Source organism: Vicia villosa, linkage group LG7 (genome assembly GCF_029867415.1).
Source record: "Vicia villosa cultivar HV-30 ecotype Madison, WI linkage group LG7, Vvil1.0, whole genome shotgun sequence".
NCBI lineage: Eukaryota > Viridiplantae > Streptophyta > Magnoliopsida > Fabales > Fabaceae > Vicia > Vicia villosa.
Window position 1 is genome coordinate 77,375,655 of NC_081186.1, and position 25,329 is coordinate 77,400,983.

Sequence of the window (25,329 nt, forward strand, 5' to 3'; positions counted from 1 at the left end):
ATTAAGAAAATATTTAAAAAAGAATATTAAATAAATATAGTAGTATGTTATATAAATTATGAGTGGTTATTTATTTTTTAGGAGGAACAAATCACAAGTTGCGCTTATGTAAAACATTGGTGGTATAAAATGTTATAAAAAAATGTCACTCACTCATTAATTAATTGTCAAATAAATAGATTTAGAATTTTAGAAATGGAAATTGAACACCAACATTTAATCCATTCACTTTGATGAGGGTTAAAAGAATATCACTGAGTCATTAAATAAGTAACGCGTGCGTGTTGTATTTCGGTGGGAAAAAAATTAACGTCAACAGATGCAAAGAGTAAAAAATGCAAAAATTGAAAATCTCTGGCCCATGCAGGTCTCGAACCTGCGACCTTCGCGTTATTAGCACGACGCTCTAACCAACTGAGCTAATGGGCCAGTTGTGTTAGAGCGTGTAATTTGTATTTATTTACTATTAAGATATTCAGCTCACTACATACATAACATGTTATATCTCTATTGCTTTCATGCACTGGTGGTAGTTTGTATCCTTTTTCGCTAAATCAAAGTCAAAATTCATTAAGTTCTCAATCTTTAATTCTTTCTTTTTCTTTAAATCTGCTATTGACATATTCATAGTAAAAAGTTGGTAAATTCCAATTGACTTTAATCATATATATTTGGGTTGTAGATTTGTGTAGTTATAAATTATAAGAGGAATCTCCATTCTAACTTCACACTTATACCTCTCATTTCAATAAAAGTTGCAAAATGTTTTCAATTTATTTTTATAAATATTCATTTTTTAAATAAAATATTTGAAATATATTTTTATTGGACATTTAAAATTCAAACTATTTTATGCCTAAAACAATTGATTTGATAATTTTGAGATTTTATTGAAATTTTATGCTTTGAGACTAGGCATGGAAAAAGACCATATCCAAAACGATTTGAGAATTTCTCGAATAATTTACTATCCTCTGTGAGTTACCTCTATCAGGCTTGTGTTGACACATTGAGGCCAATGTTTAGTTCAAGTTTGGGGGAGGGTTTACTCTTTGCATTTTTATTTTTATGTTATTGGTATGATGTGAAACCATAAATTGAATTCTTTCCAAATTTGATCGTTTTTTGTTTTGTTTTTCATAAGAGCTTTTGATCATAAAAGTGATCGGGAATAGTATATAGAGATGAAGGGATGGTTGCTTGAGGGTAAGAGGTTCAGAATAATGTGACAAAAAGGAGATTTGTTTGAACACCCTTGGTTTCCTAAAAAGAGATACGAGTCTAACGTGTAGATTTGTACCATAGTGCTTGAATCCTGAGAAGTACTCCTTAAGTAGTTTTTCTATACAGTCTGGCATAATATAGATTCACATGCATGTATGATTAGTTGATAAAAAAATATAAAGTTGGCACTAGATAATTAAAAGGCGGTAAAAGGCAACCCGCCCGCTAAGTTGGGTAACCATCACCCCTTTATTCAGCCCAAAGGAGGTTGATTCCCAAACGTCATCCAAATAAGGACAATGTATAATTGCAAAGTTTGAAAATTTTCATCGGTAAATAAAAATAGCAAATGCTGCTCATTTGGTGCCCGAATAAAAAAGAATTCTTGATTAGTCTTGTGCATATGATGATCATCACAAATTCTCATTGTCTTAATTTGATTGTTCGAATGAAAAATGAGGAAAATCAGAAAAAGACTTAAGTACGAAGCATAGTTAGAGAGGTATCCGAAAGGAGAGCTAAGGTTTTAAATGTTCTAGTAGAAAGACTTCACTATGATAGTATTAGTTCAAAGCCTAAACCATCCCAGTTTACAACTTCCCGCCTAATCACTACCTTGTGAAACTTCTACCTATAATCCTATAGATATGAGATGCCCCTCTCACTTCCTACAATCATTCACATCAGTGATAAAACAGTCACAACCTGTGACAATAACCAAAGAAACCAGTCACAACCCAGTGACAGTCAAACCAACCCTATAGAAAATTACACTTCAAATACAATACTTAGTTTAAAGCTTTAACTAAGAACAATAAAAAATACACAACTCTATGCTTAAAAGTGTCAAGAGTGAGAACAATAACTTGATAAACAATCAAGTAACAATCAGTCTACCTCATTGTACCAAAAGATACATGGGTGACTTACGAAAACATAATAGACTCTCAAAACCTAAGACTTTATACTTCCCCTAATTTTACAATTGTGAAAGCTTGATTACATTAGGTTTCTCTTTAAATACTACTCAGTAGTCCATGGACTTTGAAATCTTCAACCAAATAATATTTGATCCACAAGCAGAGAGCTGCACCAATTATGCAGAAAAATCTCCCTAAATCTTGGAACAAAACATTGAGTTTCCTTAATTGTCTCAATATCCAATTTTAGAAACTTATGTATAGTTGGAGATCAAATCACTTGTTCCAGATTAAATCTTCTTGGCCTGCAAAAATAAGTGAGACATATCCAAAAGAAATTTAACAGAATCAATTTAAATCTATCAAGAATTAAAACAGCTTATAATGAAGTTTTGGTACAGCATGTCAAAACATTTGTCAGAACATTTGTTGTGAACCATGTTTTAGCAAAATTGCTGTCAATCCTAAAACCATAGTACTAACAATCTCCCCCTTTGGAAAATTTTAGCTAAAACAACGAAAGCACAATAAATCTGGAGAGAGGAATAAAACCACTAGCAAAAACACAAGCTACATAAAAACATGTAAACTTTGTACAAACTGCAATCATATAAATATATCAGAAATACACTACAGTTTCAGATCAGACATGTACAACTACCCCCTGTCACACAAAACCATTTCTCCTCCTCAGAGGGAAAACCCAAAGCACAAGAAAAAACCAACCATTTCTCCCCCTCGAGAGGAAAACCCAAATCACTAGAAAGTCCAACCTGAGATATCCAAAATCACATAACAAAGGCACTTGCAGTAGAAGCCTCACACATAACTCATCAGCACAATAACCAAGGTTCTCCATACACCTCAAGAGGTTGGATATTAGAACATCGGGAAAGACATCTTACACACAACTACATCAATAGTAGCAGCAAAAGCAGCGCCAGTAGTATCGCACCAATAAGCATGACAGCCTATCAGACCCCCTGAATAATTGCATACAACAAGCAACCACAATAGACTACTCTATCCTAAGCATTAGTACAATCCTATTATGCATTAACATGTCAAGACATGTGACATGCAACACTCTGCTCCTAAAAAACAAACAAAATACTAACATTTTACTCCCCTTTTTAGCCAAAAATTGACAAAAATAGAGTAAATGTACAAAGAAAAATGTAAACACACTAGCAATGGAAACAAATTAAAAAATTGTTTTTTTAATAGAAAATAAAACAACTATCTAATCCTTCCACTTGAGTCAATGAAATTGACCCAATGTTCATCAGTATCTGAGTCAGAGTCATGTAACTGAGCATGATTTTTCTTAAAGGACTTCATCTATGACACAAACTTCTTCCTTGGCACTAATACTCCAGTAAATGATCCAACATATGTTACAATATTGGACTCAACCTTCTTTGGATCAGTATCCTTATCCCTATTGGATTCCAGTAAATGAACCTTTTATGTGTAAAGCCTATTATATTGGACTTCCTTATAAAACATATATAAAGTCTATTATATTGGACTTCCTTATAAAACATATATGCACATACTGTTATTTCTCTAAATTATTAGAGAGTAGTTTTACTATTTTAGAAAAGAGAAATCACTTCAATACATTTCTTATTAGGCTTACATGTACAGATAAGGAAATACATGACAATTATTATAAAAGATTAGGCTTACATGATGTGGTTGCAGTTGTCTTTGCATTTTAGTAGTTCTAATTTTTATTTTATAAATAATATTTGTAATGTAATTTGATGTTGTAAAAAATGAATATTCTCTATTAAATTTGTTGATTTCACTACATGGGTGGTGGCAGGGCGAAGATACTGGAGCTCAACTCGAGACAGATTCGAATTTTAAATTCGAAGAAAGGAAATTATTCGAGAAATTCTCAAATCGTTTTGGATATGGTCTTTTTCCATGCCTAGTCTCAAAGCATAAAATTTCAATAAAATCTCAAAATTATCAAATCAATTGTTTTAGGCATAAAATAGTTTGAATTTTAAATGTCCAATAAAAATATATTTCAAATATTTTATTTAAAAAATGAATATTTATAAAAATAAATTGAAAACATTTTGCAACTTTTATTGAAATGAGAGGTATAAGTGTGAAGTTAGAATGGAGATTCCTCTTATAATTTATAACTACACAAATCTACAACCCAAATATATATGATTAAAGTCAATTGGAATTTACCAACTTTTTACTATGAATATGTCAATAGCAGATTTAAAGAAAAAGAAAGAATTAAAGATTGAGAACTTAATGAATTTTGACTTTGATTTAGCGAAAAAGGATACAAACTACCACCAGTGCATGAAAGCAATAGAGATATAACATGTTATGTATGTAGTGAGCTGAATATCTTAATAGTAAATAAATACAAATTACACGCTCTAACACAACTGGCCCATTAGCTCAGTTGGTTAGAGCGTCGTGCTAATAACGCGAAGGTCGCAGGTTCGAGACCTGCATGGGCCAGAGATTTTCAATTTTTGCATTTTTTACTCTTTGCATCTGTTGACGTTAATTTTTTTCCCACCGAAATACAACACGCACGCGTTACTTATTTAATGACTCAGTGATATTCTTTTAACCCTCATCAAAGTGAATGGATTAAATGTTGGTGTTCAATTTCCATTTCTAAAATTCTAAATCTATTTATTTGACAATTAATTAATGAGTGAGTGACATTTTTTTATAACATTTTATACCACCAATGTTTTACATAAGCGCAACTTGTGATTTGTTCCTCCTAAAAAATAAATAACCACTCATAATTTATATAACATACTACTATATTTATTTAATATTCTTTTTTAAATATTTTCTTAATTACTATTACAATGTAGAAATCACAATTAACCACCGATTTATTTGTACCTGCAAAAATATCTAGGTATTTATAATGACCAGATTTATTTAAATTGTTTTTAAAACATTCTCTTAATTAATATTTAGATTAATATATTTTTCATCTATTTAATTTTAATAAAATATTTAGTCCATTCAATTCTTCAAATTCTTAATAATGATTTATTGAGTCTTTGCTTTTATTTTGTCTCTTGCATAACATAAATTTATCGCGTCCCAAGGCACGTTGGTGTCAAAGCTACACTTTCAAGCTTCTATTGAACGCACGGCAGCGGTGAAACACCGACAAAACAAACATAGACTATGATTTTCTGAAGTGAAATATAAAAGTATTTGTGGTGATTAAGGTATTAGCTAGTTTCTATTGAACGCACGGCAGCGGTGAATCCCGTTGGTGTCAAAGAGGTTTTGATCATGATGACTCTTTCCAATGGTTCCTGATGGCGACATCTAATCAAAGAAAAAAAATATCTCAAGCCTCATCAGTCAAAGATATCAAGTTCGGTGCTAAAAGTTGTTGAATCAAGCAAAGGAATGTGAAGACTTGAAGTTGTGATCTTAAAGCTTGAAGGTGTGAAAATGGGAAAGCTCGTATGGTCCTTCTCTTAGGGTTTTTCCTAGTCTTTATTAGTTTGATTGAAGAGTAACAAGAGTAAAAGTCTTGAGGTACCAAGGCAATGCACAAACACACAAAAAGTGTTTTCAAACCTCTTATCTTTTGTTAAATTCTCTTAAAATCATTCCATGAAAGCGCTTAATTGATTCTAACATATTTAATCAATTACGAAGGTATTACACACTACCTAATGATTAAATGTCTTTCTAATTGATTAGGATCAAAGTTTAATGCCTCCTAATAGACTAAGCGCTAAGTTGTAATATCATTTCAACTTGGCAACACTCCACGTTCTTGGGATGAGTTCTCCGTGGAAAGTCTTAATGGTGTAGGCTCCTTTTAACCATACTAGCTCAAATCTCATATGGTTCTTCTTGGTTTGGTGCGAGCTTACCTTCTCCAGTATTTCTTCCTCTTACACTAGCCATTCGAAGTACAAGTTCACTAGGGGTGAAAATCCCCGATTGCGATCGTCTTGCTAGTGAGGGAGGAAAAGTATCTCTTCCTGTATAAGAAGTCTAGCTCTTTTCTGATCACATGTGAATTGTCTTTCCTTATAGGGGGTGAGTTGTTCTTCAACTTTTACGGGGATGATGGATTCAATTATAAAGCGGGTAAAATTGGCACGAATATAGCAAAAAAATAGGATGAGATGTAAGGGTGATGGGCTTGACCAATATGAAACGTCCTAAAAGATTGCCCCAATCCGAAGTGAACGGGTTGAACCACTGGTGGACCGATTGATAATATATGAGCCCCTATTTAGAAAAGTTATACGGGTAGGTACGCCTCTGATGGAAGAGATTGAAGAATAATTTAATAGAGAGCTTCCAAGACTTGTGCTCGGAACACAGTTGGAAGATCCTTCCTTATATATGTGCATAACCCTGGATGAATCCAAGAAGGAGCAACTTTTAAATATTTTAGGGTGGCTACCTTAAATTCATAAAAGGCATTTAGAGCCCTACTCTTGTAAATAAACAATGATGGAAGTTTGGGTTCGAGTGAGGATGTCACTCATGCTCTCCACACCTTTCAACCCTAGTTTTTCTTCAAAACATATAATTCGTCCTCGACCCTTTCTCGAAGATTCAACATTTGAGTCGTCATTTCATCCTCCTACTTTAACAATTACCTTTGAAAATATGTCAATGTACTATCTAAGTTTATCCTTCTTTTTCCGGTGGATCCCATAGAAAATGACTATCTTTTTTGCGTTGCGAATAACACTGTGAACTCATCACATAGTTTTCTCCAAGAGTCAATGGAACTCTCCTTCAAGGTTTTTAACCACATCATAGTGGTTCCCTTGAGATTCAATACAAATTGTTTGTGTTTCACCGAAGGCCTAGCACGATGATACTCAAGAATAATTTTCATGTTCTTAACTTTTTTGTTAGGTCCCCAGTCCAGTTATAATTGTCCAGCTTCAGTGATTTCTATAGAGACTTAAGGATCTTGTAGCCGATAATGTACTTGGTGAATGTATTCTTTCAGTGATGAGATGAAGCATGATGAGTGGTGTCGTGCTCGTTTCCCCTTTGAGAATGGGTGAACAGTCTCGTTTGCGCCTTGCATTCTGAGTGTGACTTTGAGTCGTTGGAGGTTGTAAGACATATCCAATTCTAACAATCGCAACTGCGGAAGAGATGGGAATTTGTTGTGATGTTTGACCTTGAAACTATTGTTAAATGACGATATGAGCTAAAAAGATCAATGTATGATCAATTTAGAGGTTAGGAGCTGGCGAGATGTAGTAAATGGAGAAATTACTATAATCATAAAACTTATTTCTAGAGGCGAGGTGTTCTTCAAATGAGAGAGCGAGCACCAGTGCAGCAGTGTCTTGAAGCATATAGAATAATGATCAAACATTAGGTGCAAGAACAATGTCTTTGATGAACCGTGGATCAGTTTGCTTTTGAGGCTATCATTGTTAATGGTGGCAGAGGTTAACACCAATCAAAACAATTATCATTGTTTATAAAGCCTTGTAGGCCGACCTATATTTTCATATATATTAAAAACAGTCTAAATAGGCTGGCCTATATATGCATATATATTAGATAAAAAATGTTAAATAGATTGATCTATATATGCATACATATTAGAAAAAATCAAAATAGGTCGGCCTAAATGTTCATATATAGGCCGACTTATAATGCTTCTTAAGTAATATGAATTAATTGAAAACATTAATGAGATAAAGAATTTTAAATAGGCTTTTTAGGCTTGCCAGATTTTCAAAAAGGTCAGGCCAGGCTGTAAAAAGAGCCAATAGTATGCCATAGGCCTGACTTAGGCTTTGAAAGTTTATCGTAGGTCAGGTTCAGACCTTATAAGGCCTAGCTTAGTCTAACTTATTCCCACCCCTACCAATGGGTTTGGGGCAGGAACCATGCACTACAAAATGCTATTGAATGGATATCAATCATATATATGAGAGTGATACACTGCTCTAATGCAGGACATCACTTCGAGAATATATCGTAGATATGAGAGTGATACACTGCTCTAATAAAAGACATCATTTCGAAGATATATCGTATATATGAGAGCGATACATTGCTCTAATGCAGGACATCACTTCAAAAATATATCATTCCTCGATTGATTAACCTTGCAACTTCGTATTTAGTCGGAATTATTGGACCGCTTGACCAAGAAAAAAAAAACCTTAATAGAAATATCACCTCTATTAGATTATGCGTATCATATCATACTATTTCATACAATGAAAATTTAAATTTTATAATTGAAAAAGAGATAACAACAATTTTATAAAACTAATCTTAATAATTACAATGATATAACTAATTAATATCATAAATATAAACCGAAACATAATGACATGAGAGATTCATACTCATACACAATATTAATCAAACCAAAATAATTAAATTTCATATTAAAAACATAAAAATAATTTTATTTATGCAACTATGACATTATATTTAAGGAGGAATAGTTGTTGTGTGGAGATAGGAATGACGTGGTGTAACATGTGCCACGGATATTAAGGTGAACGACGAACCGATTTGATGTATTCTTCAAGAGCCTTGAGCTGTTCCTCGGAAGGTGGTGTTTGATTGTTCTTGATTGATCTATGAACATCATAAGTTGTTGATGCCAAGAACAGTAACCTGTTAGCACAACTCGACAGAATAATTTGAATTGGAATTGTTACAATTGAATGAATGCGTAACATAACATAAGATGAATGATGATATTGATAGAATATAGATATACCCAGAGGCGAAAAGTATAATTTGGCTTGGATGCACTGATTTGCCAAAGATCTTCATTATTTCTTCTTCTTTTATTTCTTTTCTTCTACTCACTTTATACTTATAGCTTATGATTCCGGTTCTCCAACCTAACACTTAACTTTGAAAGGAAAATATCTCTTCTCATTCTTTTATTTTATATATATAACATACTATATTTATACATTTGAAAAATTTTACATAAACTTTTGAAATTATGTCACTTGCTTTTATGATAAATTAATCCATGAAATGGAATACGATCATAACTAAAATATTGCTTTTATGATAAATTTAATCCATGAAATTGAGTAAGATAATAAGTAAAATATTGATTTAGAATTCAATTCATGACTATAGGATTTATTTATATTTATATATTAATATTAAATAAATTATTGATATTTATAAATTAAACAGTTAAAAAAAATTATTGAACTATATCATATATTATGGTGGCACTGACGGGCTAAATATTAAACCTTTTAAATTGGTCGATTAATTTTTTTTTTTGACAAAAGCAAACTTAATTCATATCATTAATAATCAACAGATGTTCAATACAAGGAGGTATCAAATGAAAACTACTACGCCTAGGCCAAAAATTGGTCGTTTAATTTAAATTCTGAAGAACGAGTAAATTATTCCTTAGAAGATAAACTTAATAATTTAGCAAATGATAAATAAATCAATTTTTTTTTTTTGCTGACAAAAAATCAATGATTGATACATTCACATGTAACTTGGTTACTACTTTTCAATAAGATATTTTTTATTGGGGATAATTGAGAGAATTATGAACAACAACCAAACCAATAATTTAAAGAGTAAGTTATGAAATACGAAAAAAAAATTTAAATATCCAGGTTTCATAAAAAAAATACGAAAAAAACCATGTTTTCGGGGTATTTACCAATCTGTCTAGGTTTGGCATACCAGAACACTGAATGCGCCAAATGAAATGGCGCATAGGTGTTTATTTTGGGTGCATGCGCCAAATGAAATGGCTTGCCCTAAAATTCCCATTGCATGCGCCAAATGGAATGGCTCATAAGTCTAGGGTTTTGCCCTAGAAGCCAAACCATTTGGCGCCATAGTTCTAGGGCCTTTTTTTTTTATTTTTTTTTTTCAATTTTTTTTTAATTCATTTAAATTGGGAAAATGATAATTTTATATAATATTTTTTTATTTGTTATGAAGGTTACTTAAAAAAATTAGTAGAATAATTTTTTCGGCTTTAAAATGTAATGTAGAAAACGACTATCAAAAGTGTAACATCGATTGCAATATAAATTAAAAACTAAACGTCGATTACAATATTTTTTAAAAACTGAACATCGATTACAATATAATTTAAAAGCTAAACATCGGTTACAATCAAATTCAGAAACGACACAGAAGACTAATGAAAAGTACAGCAAAATGATCAATGACGGCCATCACCAAGATAGCCACCCGTTCCGCAATTTGGTCTTATAATGGGACGTTTACCGCGATCGTTGTTTCCGCCGCGAATATTGACACCGCCTCTTGCCCTAGCCCTACCCCTGCCCCTTTGTGCTTCTTGTTGGGTTTGTGTGACGGGGGCTGGTACTGGGATTTCGCGTGGATCGCTGTCTATGAACTCGTCGACGCCCCCATAATTATCCGGAAAACCGCTGTTGTAAAGTCGGGAACCCATTCCCTCAAATGTGTTTAGTCGTGGCGGTGGTGTTGGATGAGAAAAGACTTCGGGTTCATAGCATCCAACAGCACTAGAACTACCTTGATTAAATCCGAATTGGTTTGAAGGCGTTGCGAAGCCGGAGGGTGCGCCACGGTAAGAGGATTCGCCATAAGGCCCATCGTCGGGACTAAGATGAAGGCTAGATGTACCAGGGGTTAGGTTTTGGCCGAATCCCCTCGAAGACCCAGCAAATGATGAAAATCCGAATGGTTGCGAGTGGGTTTGATATTGGTCAGAGGAAGGATGGCGGTCTTCATACCCTTGTAATGGTTGAGATTGTGATTGGAACATAGTTGATTGGCGGATGTTGCGTGCGGAACGGGATGGAGTGCTGAAAATGTTTTGTTGTTGTTGCTGGAGTTGTTGTTGTTCCTGGAGTTGTTGTTGTCTTTGTTGTTGTAGTAGTTGTTGTTGGCGGTGATGCAGGCTTTCTTGTTGTCGTTGCTGAAGTCGATGTTGTTGTCGGAGTTGTTGTTGTTCATGTTGTTGTTGTTGTTGTTGTTGTTGTGGTTCTTCTTCTGGTTGTTGTTGTTGTGGCAAGAAGTAGTTTTGTGCACGGGGATCAATTAAATAGAACGGATCTGCAAGAAACAAGTTTGGGGTTGTGGCTGTACGATACCAATTCATGTATTCAGGAGATGGTTTCATTTCGTGGTCACTAACGGGGAAGTTCAGGACATACTGGCGACGGTTCTTCCACATTTGGCGATGTTCGGGTGCAAAATCCTTCCAGTGTTGGTGTGTCCATTGATGGTTCACTCTTTTTAGGTGCCACACTCCCAAGTCAACAGGAGGGTCGGGTATCCGTTGACGCATCCCAAACTGAAGCATTACCCGGTCGCTGTGATGCATTTCTATTATGTTGTACCGGATTAAGCAGCACTTTGTCGTCCAGATTTCTGCATCCTGCGCTCTAGGCTCATACTCGCACTCGAGATACGGTCGCCATATGAACTGCATGCATGAGATTTATACATTACTTAGGGAAAAAATATTTACGGAAAATACTTATAAAACAGAAGAAAAGAATTAGAGATAATACCTGATGGGGACCAAGGTGATCAATTACAGATCGGTACATTGTTATGTTTGATCGAGGATTACGTGTGAAGTCCATTTTTTTCACACAATATCTACCAAAAAAATATAATGATTTAGTTAGAATGGAGTAGATTGTGTAAAGAGAAAATGGTATACTACAAACTTACCTCAAGGCATACGGAAAGTCCCAACTACCGTTGTTAACCGGGGCCAGTATGGGCATCCTCCACCACCCCCACACCTGCACCAACAGGGCGCATCCGTAGAATGTGCAGGACTCAGCAACCGCGTTTTTGCATAGTGACTGGTACAAGGTAGCCAGTACCGCAGACCCCCAGCTGTACAAACCAACTCTACTAAAATCCATTAGCAAACGAAGATACATAAAGTTAACCGTGTTACCTGTGCTATCCGGGAACAAAACGTTTCCAATAAGCAACAATACATAACACCTAGTTTTCTGCAATATGGTCTCTTGGGTAGACTCATCATCCAAGCGAAACTTTTTATAATGCTCCTTTAACCTCTTTAGGTTAACACCTTGCCCCCTAGCACCAACGGCTCCTTCTATCAAGTCTATTCCAATTGCCTCTTGGCATAAGCTATTCGCCTGCATAACACAACCATTAATTGCCTTACCATCAACAGGAAGGCCGAGTAGCATATGGACGTCTTCAAGGGTGATGGTGCACTCCCCTGTCGGAAGATGGAAGGTGTGTGTTTCTGGCCTCCAACGTTCTAGCAAAGCAAGAACAAACTTGTGGTCAATTGAAGACTCGGCAATCCTGCTAATCGGACCGAAACCAGCAATGTTCAGGTATGGTATGATGCGTTCGTCCGGGGCAATGGTATGTTTACTACGAGTGCGAAAGCGTTGAACGTTCTGAAAAGAGTAAGAATGCCCAAAAAAATCAGTTAGTTTATCAGTTAGCAAGGCGTGATTTTAAAGTAACACTAATACACTTACATAGGTAGCGATGTTCTGGGGGGTTCCTCTGTGTGTTTCGCCCATGGTTAGGAGAGACATGGTTGAAGGCTGAAAATTTGTAAGCTGATTGCAAAAGGATTGTTCTAAGAGTAGATGAGTTACAATGGTGATGTATCTGCAGAATTCCAAGTGCTTTATATATTGATGAGGGAAAAACGGTAACATCATGCATGCTTGACATGTCAACACAGCCATAATTGTTTGGTGTTGCTTCTGCAGGATGTGTTGGCATGCATGCAGTCAAAGTATCGGTGACAAGGCTTGGTTAGATGCATGCAGCTCAGGTCTATGTGACAGCTCGGGTAGCATGCATGCAGGAGTAGGAGGAATCCTGGCAGGAATCTGATCAGGAATCTTAGCAGAAATTTTTACAGTCGCATGCTTGTTAACAGTAACTCCATGCTGGTTTACAGTAACTCCTGGATTCGTTGCAGCACATGCATGTGGGGACCATGTGGGGCCAGGTGGTGGTCCACACCAACAAGGCATGCGCCAAATCAATTGGCATTTTTTTTAAAATTTTCTTCTAAGGCGCCATTCCATTTGGCGACTTCCTGTAAATAAAACACACTAATGCGCCAATTCAAATGGCGCATTAGAAGGAGCATTTTTTTTTTCAAAATTAGGGTTTCCGTTTATGAGTTAGGGTTTTGGTACTGTTACGTTCTTGGTCTTCCCAGAAGGAACCCTAATGAGAAAATGAGGCAACGGCAAGACGTCTATGCCTTTATAAATTAGGGTTTCGGGCGCACTAGTACCCACACTGAAAAATGAGAACTCGAATAAGGCCAGATGGTTCGCACCGGACTTCTGAGCCTCCACCTCCTGTTAGGCGTCTGAATTATCAACCGGACGTTCGTAGAAGGAACGGCTACGTTATCTTCTCGGCAGTCAAACCTCCCATGCAAGTGATGTTCTGGAATATCCAAACCATGGAGCAGCTTAAGAGAAACATCCTCAGGTTTCTGGACGGGGAGTTCGTTCCAGGCGAACAAATCCGATCTATCAAGAGACTTCGAACAAGGGGAGGTGTTTTTCTCGAAAGGCAGCGTTGGTGGGAGACTATGGAAGACGACATCCAATGTACTCTAATGATGGAGGACAGAGAAGACATTGTTTTAACCGTTGTTATATCCTAGGCGCTACTATTTCTATATCATTTCAGTAACTTCTATATCGTTCAATTAAATGCTCTTAGCATATCTGTACCTTTCAATTAAATGTTGTTAACATATTTCAATGAAATGATATTTTAATAAAGTTATTAATAATTAACAATAAAATTTCCCTCTGCCTTCCACCCGCTATAAATAGCAGTGTCTGTGTGGAGTTGAAGTCCCAACCCTTCTTTCAGTCATAGTGTAAACACTTAAAAATGAACTCTGTTTGGGCGGTGGTCTTCTATGAGGAAGGTAGTCACATGCGGGTTTGCCTCAACCCTCACTGGAATTTCCAGAGAGTTGTTAGAGCCATCAACACTGGGTTTCGTCAGCTCGATGGGCCAACCAGAAAAGTTAAACAGCTAGAATACCGGTGTCCATACATTACGTTGACCGATAATAACCCTGAAGGCACCTACATGTATTATTGGGATCGTGTGAGAGACGATGTGGACGTGGATCTAATGTTTTGGACACACAGTGGAGAAGTTAACCGAGGCGTTGAAGATCCCCTTGTTATTGCAGTGACACTAGAGTAGTTTAGATTAACGGTTGTTTTATATGTTGCAAAGAGTACTATTTGTTCTGTGTTCTTTTCTCGTCTTTTGTAATCTGCAACGTAACATCGTGATTTACCGATGGTTTTGTGTTGTCAACGCATGGTCATGGAATTAAAAAAAATGTGGTCGTTGTGTTAGTTGTTTTCGTCTGGACAATATTTAACCTAGTGGACGGGTACAATAATTAACATACATATAATTGATAATTTATATACGTAATTATTAACTATAATTATAATTAGTAAAATATATTATTAAAATACAAATAATTATTAATTACAAATTTATTTGTTTATTAAATAAAATATATATGAACAGACCTAGATCAGTGTGACTGTCCTTTTTTAATCAATTCGGAATCTGGTGGCAGGCATAGATCAGTGTGTCTGTCTTTTATAGTCAATACGGAATCCTGTTGCAGACCTAGATCAGTGTGCCTGTCTTTTATAATCAATTCGGAAGATAGTGGCAGACCTATACTAGTGGGTCTGTAAGAACCACCATATATATATATATATCTATATTTATATATATATATATATATATATATATATATATATATATATATATATATATATATATATATTAATATATATTTATATATAATTATATATATATATATATATGTAATTATATATATATATATATATATATATATATATATAAATATATATATATATATAAAAATAAAGATATATATTTATATCTATATATATTTTTATTTATTTATTTATATATATATATATATATATATATATATATATTTATTTATGTATTTATATATATATATATTTATTTATTTACATATATATATATATATATATATATATATATATATTTATTTATATATATATATATATATGTATATATTTATTTATTTATTTGTTTATATATATATATATATATAAATATATATATATATATATATATATATATATATATATATATATATATATAGCTATATATATAAATAATTATTGCATAACTAGCTGCCAGATAGGGTTACATGCATGCTCTGCCTAGGGGAATCGTTACAGGAATCATTTCAGACGCGTGATGGGGTACAGGACATAGATCAGCGTGTCTATGTATTGAGATTGTGCAAGGACATATGAACCTCAATTTATAAGACATCCAACATATACTGAACATTACAACTCACACCAACAATTTTACCCTATCTGACCTGAGATTACAACACCCGCACACTTTCCCCTCCAAAAATGACTTCATCAACCCAGTATCTTGTCCATGCCCATCTAAACGGTGAGACCTACTCTCATGAGATAGCCGGTTTTGTGATGAGAAACACTCAGGTTGTACCATTGTTGTTGAGCAAAAGAGCAACATTTTCGTACTTCATTCAACGACTGTACTCTAAGATTGCAATGGGTCCTATTGCAAGCGTTTTTTACCAATGTCCCAATTTCAATGAAGACAACACCGTCAAGTTTTACGAAATGGAGATTGCCAATGACGAAGACTTGCAAGATATGTTCACCACCCACGAATACTGTGGGTTGGATTCCATCGAGCTGTACGTCACTCTTCAGGCTGAGACACAAGAAACTAATGTTGTCCAGTCACAGGTTATTGACCCACCAGTCAACGAGCAAGACGAGGTTGACGTCATTGACGAGGAAGAAGACGATCTGGAAACCGAATTTGACGACATGGTCAACGAGGAATCCGACGACGAGCAGCAAACCTTGGTGCCTCCAGCTCATGCCTACGCACCTCCAGCACATATGGGTAACTTGAACCTCCAAGGTGACGAACCATCATCTGACATCTTCTTCACGCCCTACATCCAAAACGACGAAGAATTAAAGGAAGGAGACAAGTTTCCGTCTAAGGAGGCATGTCTAAGAAGAATTAAAAAATGGCACATGGCGAACAACGTTGATTTTGAAGTAGACCGTTCAAACCTGGAACGGTATGTAATCACTTGTAAAAATCCAGAGTGCGGGTTCAGACTGTTGGCCTCTTATAGGAAGAGAAGTAATGCATGGAAAATAGGGTCGATTACGCAGAAACACACGTGTGTCAACCCTAACAATTCCCAGGATCATACAAAACTCAGTGCCGATCTTATGTGCCAGGAGATCTTGCCTCTCATAAGCTCTGATCCGTCTCTGAAGGTTAAAAATATAATATCCCACATCGTCACAACCTTCAACTACACTCCATCTTACAGAAAGGCGTGGGTTGCAAAAACAAAGGCAATTGAGACAGTCTACGGCAACTGGGAGGAGTCATACAAAATTCTTCCCCGATACCTCAATGCGCTACACAGTTACGCACCTGGAACTGTTACGATTCTAGAGACACTGCCCGCGCATGCCCCGGATGGAAACCCTGTCCAGGGAAACGGAATATTCCATCGGCTTTTTTGGGCGTTCAAACCTTGCGTCCGAGGTTTTGCACACTGTAAACCCATACTTCAAATTGATGGGACATGGTTATACGGCAAATACAAAGGAACCATGCTCATGGCGGTTGCACAAGACGGTAACAGCAACATATTTCCAGTGGCATTTGCTATCGTAGAAGGTGAAACTGCAGCGGCTTGGAGTTTCTTTCTAAGGAACCTCCGGGAACATGTTGCTCCCCAGCCTGACATATGTTTAATCTCTGATAGGCACGCTTCCATAGAGAGTGCTTACAACAATCCAGCGAACGGATGGCATGACCCCCCTTCAAAACACGTATATTGTATTCGCCACATCGCCCAAAACTTCATGCGGGAGATCAAGGACAGACATCTAAGAAAGGCCCTAGTCAATGCTGGTTATGCGTTGACCCAACCCACATTCCAGCATTATCGGAGTGAGATTGTAATGACAAATCCAGAGGCAGGTACTTGGGTAGATAATCTTTCCAGGGACAAATGGACAAGGGCTTACGACAATGGCGTGCGATGGGGCCATATGACAACTAATCTCGTGGAATCCATGAATGGCGTTTTCAAAGGCATCCGTAACCTTCCAATCACAGCACTGGTGGAAGCCACATACTTTAGGATGGCTTCACTCTTCTCAACAAGAGGCAGGAGATGGGGTGATGTTAGACAAGCTGGTCAACTATTAAGCGATAGTTGCATGAAATTTGTGCAACAGCAAGCGGCAAAAGCGAACACTCATCAAGTGACTTCTTTCGACCGATTCAATCGCACGTTCAGTGTGCGCGAGACAATTGACCACAATGAAGGGCTGCCAAGGCAACAATATAGGGTTCTGCTTGACGAAGATTGGTGCGACTGTGGAAGGTTTCAAGCTTTTCGTATGCCTTGCTCACACGTCATAGCTGCATGTGCGTATGCCCACCGCGACGCTATATCACTACTGTCTCCGATTTACAAGACTCAGACGTTGCTCAGAGTTTACAGTGTTGCGTTTCCTGTGGTGGCCAAGGAGGATTACTGGCCTGAGTATGATGGAGAGGTAGTTTGGCACAACGACGCAATGCGGCGAAAGAAAAAAGGGCGTCCCAATAGTACACGGATTAGGACCGAAATGGACGTCCGCGACAAAATGGAACGAAAATGCAGCATTTGCCGTCAGGTTGGGCACAACATAAAGAGATGCCCTAATCGTGGCTCGACATCGTCGCAAGTTTAGTATAATCTGTATTTTTTTTAATGCAATGTTTCAGTTTCGCTTACCACCTCTTGTAACCGTTCACCTCTTGTAACCGTTCATCGGTCTTTCGTTAATAAATAGAGCTTTAATAAAAAACCGATATCGATGACGCATACATTACATTATTTAGGGTTAATAAGATTTTACAGACTTGATTTATTAGACGTTTTGACGAAAATAATAAACCGAAATCGAAAACGGTACGCGAAAATACCCGAAACGGGTTAATTTTGAAAAAAAAAAATGGCCCACACATAGGAGCCAAATGGTTTGGCGCCTATGTGTTACTCCATGGCCATATGCGCCATTTCAAATGGCTTCCACATTCTTGCCCTAATTTTTCCTTCTTATGCGCCAAATGGTTTGGCTTGTGTGACATGCATGCGCCATTTCATTTGGCGCATGTCCCAAACCTAGACAGTTTGGTAAATACCCTGAAAAGGTGGTTTTTTCTGTATTTTATTTATTAAACCTGGTTATTTTAATTTTTTTTTCATGAAATACATCAAAGAAATTTTCTTATTTTCAAAGAACGCTGGTATCATTAAAGATATAGCTTATAATATGTTAGAAGGTTCTCCACATTTTGTGTTTATTAAAATGAATGTTTGAAAAATTTAAAAACGAGCTTGACTTTCAACTTTCAAGCACTTGGTCCTATATACAGATCAATCAACAGAGAAACCTCAACATCCAAGAGATATAATTCAGACCAACCAGTTACATTATGTAATCTGCAGCCCATAAACTTGTTGGAGCTTTGCATAATCGAAGATTCAAAGTGCGTATAGTATACACAGAAACACAGAAAACAATTTTAACTAAGGTGGATCAAACAGAAAATAATTATGAACAACATGAAGCAGCTCTGGATCCTTCGGCGGGTCTATCAACAAGAACCATTCCTGCTGGTTGTGCGGGCTGTGCCCTTGGTAACCTCTTGGCTGTTTATGGGAGCAATTGCAAGTCAAACAATGTAGTCTATGTTAGAATATCTCAGCATATCTCTAAAAAACACAATCAAAAAGCACAAACAAGAGAATATAGACATGAAAACAGTATATTTCTCTAATTATGTTTTGTTATGCAGTCTACTATTGTAAAAACAGGAAAAACATGTTACAGATCTAACAAATTCATCAACTGCAATGTTTGCTCGTGAATGATTTATGGTCAAATATCATTCATACCCTTCTTTGATCTTATACGTAGAGACTCAAAAGAAAACAATATATGTTGATAAAACAGGAAGAAGAAAAAAAACATTCATCTGGTGCAGTTAAAGGTTCAGCTCCCGATGTTAAACTTTGATACCACAATACCAGACTAGGAATAATAATATTCATTTTGTTCATATTTCCTTTTTGCAAGTTTATCTAATCAGTAGTGCAGACAACAAAAATATCTAGGCCTGCAAAGTACCTTAGGGTCATAATGTAGTAGGATAGGACTCACCTATTTCATAAAATATTTCATTAACATTGGCTGCAGTTTTTGCAGAGGCCTCAATGAAAAACAGACCATTTTCCTCAGCATATACACGCGCTTCCTGCATTGTACAAGAGACAAGAGACAAGAGTCACGGGCTGATAAGTCGGTGGTTCCAAAAAATGTCACTGGCATATTGGATATCTAAGATATGCAACCGTTTGAATACAAATAGACTGATAATCATTACATCAGAACGAAAAATGCTTTTAGCAGTAGATTATACTTTAAATTATCTTCTGTGTTGGAAATGGAGTACTAGGATTTAGGACCCTGAACAATAAGCTCTGTAAAATTATTTTATGAACAAGCTAAGGTCAGACTTACTGAAGATAAACATTTTGAAGTTGAGTTTATGTCAAGTTCATTTACGACGCTTGTTTGTAGATGCTAGTTAAGATAAGAAAAGGTTTCCACACATAAAGCTATTGAATGTTTTAGAAATTGGACTGAACCAGTCGGGTCACTGGTTGGTTTAATCTCGGTTATTCTAGTCTTATTGAATCAAATCGACCCGAAACTGAATCGGGTAAGCCGGTTTTCACTTTTGTATTTATTTTTTATACTTTTCAATAATTTATCTGTTTACCATCCAGTTCAACGATGGGTGAATTAATTGAACCATGACTCTGAGATCTCACTAGTTTGATCTGTGGTCCAATTCTTAAAACAATGACCGAACTAACATCAAATACCATGCCAAAAAAGTTGAAACGTAAAAATTAACAAATGTAACCAGCAGTGTGATATTTGAAAATTTATCCTAAAAAAGTTGCGCTTCACCACTGTTGCAGCTAATTACCAATATAGTTAAAGCAGCTACAATTCTTATCATGCCATAATGGAAAATTTGAAAACACAATAAAACTTACTTCAGCTGTCACTTTCCTCTTATCTTCCAAGTCAGCTTTGTTACCGGCAAAAGCCACAACCATGTTAGGATTCCCTGAAACAAAAGCAGAATGAGTGCATTATTTGAGATCTAATCATTTAACTACAGCGGTCACATACCATGTATTTAATGAGGTAAGGAATAAAAAAATACATCATATTTGATATTTTTTTCATCAATATATCATATTTTATGTGATACTTCAAAGAAAGTCCTCTATTTCTTACTCACAGCACTTGCTTGATCAATTATCTCTTTATATAGAAAGTAAGTCATTGAGAGCCGAGTCCTTTTGTAACAGGTGCAAGAAAAAATATATCGCTTTATAATAAACCAGTGAATATCATGGGTTAGTTTTAATTAACTCAAAGTTCAATAGGGGTTTTTGCGGATAGAATCTTAATTGTTAGCAAGTCTCCCATGTATTCATCACTCTCACATCATGCCTTGTATTGTTAACCATGTCTATGATCTTCTATTTATTTGGTATAAAATATGACTTTATAGTTTCATTGAACTTATGAAAGTTGTTCCTAAGTTCTAACTGTCAAGTTCATGTAAAATAGAAGAAAATGAATTTCACAAAAGGAATATTTAATAATATGCTCAAGATTGCTTTACATATAGTTTGCACCAAAAATTTGTAAACAGATAATGAATAGTTTGGTTTTCCTTTTTACAATCTATAGTTTTCATTTTCACTCCAGAAAAACAAAAATGTAAGAATAAGAAAATTTCATAACCAATCAGTATATACCTTGTTTCTGAAGCTCTTGGACCCATTTCTTCGCCCGTGTAAATGAATCCTGTAAACAAGAGAAATAATCACATAAAACCACAGTAATAAACTAAATGTAAACAATTTTAAAAAAAACTTCAAACACAGTCTCTTAAATCTGGACCCTAAAGAAAGACAGATGAATGCGCATACTAACGAAAGGAGACAACTAGCAGAACTGATCTTCTCTTTCCTTTTACTCAATTTCTAACATTTTGCACCAATTAACAATTTGATGATCCATCATTTATTACACATTTTAATATTAATATACACAGCAAAGAGAAAGATATCATACCAAGTTAGTAATGTCGTAGACAATGATAGCAGCAGCAGCGCCTCTATAGTACATGGGAGCCAAACTATGGTATCTCTCTTGTCCTGCCGTGTCCCAAATCTCAAATTTCACCGTGGCGTCATTTACTGCCAACGTCTGGGAGAAAAATGCTGCCCCTATTGTTGATTCCTGATTCACAATAGACAAAATAAATTCAGCAACAAAGTGCTCGCAAGTCTATATGTTTAAAGAAGATTTGGCAATAAATAACAACTGTCAGAACCCAAAACCATTGATGTGCCCACACTACCCATATACAGAAGAATAACTCTTGGACACCCATCTTTTCCCCACAAGTTGTGGTACTCTAAGTGATTCTTTTTTCTGCCTTAACTCTATAATTCCCAGGGAACAGGGCCCTGGTAATACGAAGTTCGGCTGAGAGGTAAGTAAAGTCTGGCCAACAATTGTCCCAGTCAGAATTCGAACTCGGGTTCTCTCAGACGATTTCTCCTAAAACAGAGCTCATTAACCACTTGAGCCTATTCACTTGGTTAGGTGAAATCAACATCCAAATGAATGTTTGATAAGTAGTAAATCAAAACCCAAATCAATGTTTGATAACTAGAAAGAAATATCCAAATTGAACTCTGAAGGAAAGTGTTTAATCAGACTAATGAGTAATGACTAATCTATTCAGCCCACTAAAACTATACATTCTAATAGATTAATAGATGCTATAAGATATTATAAATTTATAATTATATTCAGATCAAATATATAAAGAGTTAAAACAATTCATTATAAAATCGTAACAGGAAAACCCCAGTTTCAATTCATTAAAAAAACATAAATCAAGAGGAAAGAGGGCACAAAAAAACCATGCATGAAAAAAAAAACGATTTTCGTGTTAAACCTGAAAACCCCATGAAAAATCTTCAAACAAATTTGAATCGTACAGAACCTAATTAAATTGAGAAGATAAACAAAAAGGGAAAACAACCTGAAACTCAAGGAATTGACCCTTGACAAAACGCAAGACAAGGCTTGATTTTCCAGCACCCATATCCCCAAGCAGAACCTGAAATTGAATGAACCAAAACAAATTAAAACTAAAAAACTAAATAGAACAAAAAAAATTCAATAATTGATCGATACCAATTTGGCGTTGAGGTTGCTGTGTCCGATCGTGGCCATTGAAGTGAAATTGGAGCGATCGGAATGGAAGAAACTTCGAGATGAAGAAATTGAGATGAAGAAGAAGACGCCGAAAACAGAGTCCTTCTACAAGTTGTATTGTTATAGCTTTTAGCTTTGCGTGCAAACGCGCTTTTCTTTTTATTTTCTAGTGTTTTATTGTTAGAGACAGATTCCACTCAGCTTTCACGGAAAACACACGAATCATTAAAAAGATTAAAATAAAATCAACCTGGCTAATATTTATTGGATGATTTTTAAAAGGAACTATTTAACAAATTGTTTTCTCTTTTGATTTAGTTTTTTTTTCCTACTTACTCTATTATATATCCAGTTACATTACATCTAAAGTAATTTATAATTTAATCATTATTGAAAATATTACTTGCAATATACATTCTTAAAGTACTTTTCATTCCTTGTTCGCTCCGTAAGTTGGCAATCAATTTACAAATGGATAAGAATTTGAATTTCGTCATTATGTTTTAATGGATTCGCACTCAGTTTATCAAATTGGATTTTTGTGTTGTAATCAAAAAGTCTGATATTGGTTTGAGATAGAAGAGATGCATTTGTGACAATGAGATACGAAAGAAGTGAGAAGTATAGAACTCCTATCCGAAAATTCAAACGGGATGACACTGGTTCAAGAAAATGTGAGTGTCCCTTAAAGTTGCGTGGTTATCTTTTGTCAAATAACAAATAGAGATTTAATGTGATATGTGATTTACATAACAATGACGTGTGTGAAAAGTTAGTAGGTCATCCAATTGCATCTCGTGCTAGAAGAGAAGGAAATTGTTTCAGACCTGACATTGAATATGGTGCAACCGAAAAATATACTTGCAACTTTAAAACATAAAAGACCGAAAATATCTCAAATATCAAACAAGTGTATAATATTCGGGCCCTTAACAAGCGTTGAGGGGAGGAGATAGAACTAAAATGCAACAACTATTGAAACTTATAGATGATAACAATTATGTATTTAGGTACTGAGCATTCAAGGATGGAGTAATCGTTCGAGACATATTCCATCGAGTTGTTCAACAAGTTTCATATTGTGTTGATCATTAATTCAGCGTATAAGGCCAACAAGTACAGACTTCCACTATTGGAAATTATTGGTGTTACCTCTATTTGAAAGACTTATTCTGTCGGGTTTGCATTTCTGGAGAGCGAAAAGGAGGAAAATGTTACTTGGGCTTTAGAAGTGTGTTGGACAATTTTGAAGGACAAAGAAGACACGCTGAAAGTTACTCGATTTTGTTATACATTTCAGGAAGGATTGTGAGAAATGTCCAGATTTGTTGAAATATGTTGAAAGTACAATTTTGGACTAGGTGAAGGAGAAGATTGTTTCTGCTTAGACTGATCAAGTTAAACACCTTAGAAATACAACAACTAACCGAGTTGAGTCTACCCATGTTACACTGAAGAATTGGTTGAGAAATAGTAAGGATGATTTATGTAGAGATTAAGGGCTCGTTTGTTTTGGCCTTTTTTTTAAAAATGATTTTTATAGTGTTACATAATTTTGTGAAAAAAAATTTTACAAGGAAACTTTTTATAAAAGCTTCAAATGAAAATTTTGTTTGAATAGTTGTTCTTAAAATGTAATTTTAGGTATTTCATTTATTTATGGGAAAAAAACATTGGATATCAAAATTTCAAAAAATCACTTAATTTTGAAGCTATTTCAAATAGATTTTCATAAAAATCATTTTTGAAATACAACTTTTTGAAAAAATTGCGATTTTGACTAAATTTTGATCTTCAATAATGTGTGTTTATGTTATAGGATGTCAAAATTAGTGTTTCATTTCAGAAAAAACAAATATAAAAAACTTGTAATATTTTGAAAAACGGTTTTGAAAAATCTATTTTCAAAAATACAAAGAAAAATCCATTTTTTAAAGCTGAAACAAACTGGCCCTAAGACTTTGTGAACCAAATGATCCAAAATCAGCATAATGAGATACATACATCATTTAGTCGTAGCACCATGTGAATACAAGATTACACTCAAAGATGTTTTTGATTTATGGCAAACTCAAATGAGCATTCAAACAACAAGGCGGAAGCAGAAAACTCAAAGAAAAGCAAGCATTGATCACTCATGACAAGTACAGGTTGATCTATTATACTTTAGGTCGACTCAACACAAGCAGATCAAGAAGAATGCAGAAAACCAGCAGTTAGGTCGACCTACTGTCAACCCAGGTCGACCTAAAATGGAGAAAAATTCATATACTCCTGCTAGGTCGACTCACACATCATTTAGGTCGACCTAAAGTGATGAATTTTACATACCAGCCTGTTAGGTCGACCTACACAACAACTAGGTCGACCTAATCTGTGAAAATGTCCCCAGAATGCATTTTGAGAGGATTCTGGTCGACCTACTCCTTAAACAGGTCGACCTAACTGGGAGCAAAATTCTGCAAGCTCTGCTAGGTCGACCTAAGCACTACAAGAGGTCGACCTAACTGATCAAGAATGCCAAAAATTCTGTTTCTCTCATCTCCAACTGTTAAGCTATCATATATATTGTCCAAGGTTCATTATTCAAAGATACCAACGACTGAAAGATACACAAATGCTTCTCATCTTCGTTCTTCATCATCTCCAACACAATTACACATAATCATTCTTGCGTTGCG

General features: G+C 35.3%; 1 protein-coding gene, 1 long non-coding RNA gene, 2 other non-coding genes and 1 pseudogene across 4 annotated transcripts; 1 reads left to right on the forward strand and 4 right to left on the reverse strand.

Moving 5' to 3' along the window:
* Nucleotides 1-355: 355 nt before the first annotated feature.
* On the reverse strand, nucleotides 356-429 carry TRNAI-AAU (transfer RNA isoleucine (anticodon AAU)). The gene has a single exon. It is a non-coding gene; the product is annotated as a tRNA-Ile (tRNA).
* A 4,140-nt stretch (nucleotides 430-4,569) lies between these two features.
* On the forward strand, nucleotides 4,570-4,643 carry TRNAI-AAU (transfer RNA isoleucine (anticodon AAU)). Its single transcript has one exon. It is a non-coding gene; the product is annotated as a tRNA-Ile (tRNA).
* Nucleotides 4,644-8,530: 3,887 nt separating this feature from the next.
* Nucleotides 8,531-9,211, reverse strand: LOC131617527 (uncharacterized). The gene is made up of 2 exons (XR_009288603.1): nucleotides 8,902-9,211; nucleotides 8,531-8,795 (listed from the first exon to the last, which is right to left on the reverse strand). It is a non-coding gene; the product is annotated as an uncharacterized LOC131617527 (long non-coding RNA).
* A 2,305-nt stretch (nucleotides 9,212-11,516) lies between these two features.
* LOC131619393 (protein MAIN-LIKE 2-like) lies at nucleotides 11,517-12,697 on the reverse strand. Its single transcript, XM_058890496.1, has 3 exons — nucleotides 12,653-12,697; nucleotides 11,937-12,568; nucleotides 11,517-11,598 (listed from the first exon to the last, which is right to left on the reverse strand). The coding sequence occupies exons 1-3, from the start codon at nucleotides 12,695-12,697 to the stop codon at nucleotides 11,517-11,519; spliced, it is 759 nt and encodes a 252-aa protein (XP_058746479.1).
* A 6,018-nt stretch (nucleotides 12,698-18,715) lies between these two features.
* LOC131620913 (ras-related protein RHN1-like) lies at nucleotides 18,716-22,810 on the reverse strand (annotated as a pseudogene).
* Between the last annotated feature and the right edge of the window lie 2,519 nt (nucleotides 22,811-25,329).

Bases quoted from the DNA above. Each gene is read 5' to 3' on its own strand.
- LOC131619393 (XM_058890496.1), bottom strand. From the start codon at position 12,697: ATGGGCGAAACACACAGAGGAACCCCCCAGAACATCGCTACCTAT. The intron at 12,569-12,652 runs GTAAGTGTATTA...TACTCTTTTCAG, and splicing joins CCCAGAACATCGCTACCTAT to AACGTTCAACGCTTTCGCAC. The intron at 11,599-11,936 runs GTTGGTGCAGGT...TCATGCATGCAG, and splicing joins ACATTCTACGGATGCGCCCT to TTCATATGGCGACCGTATCT.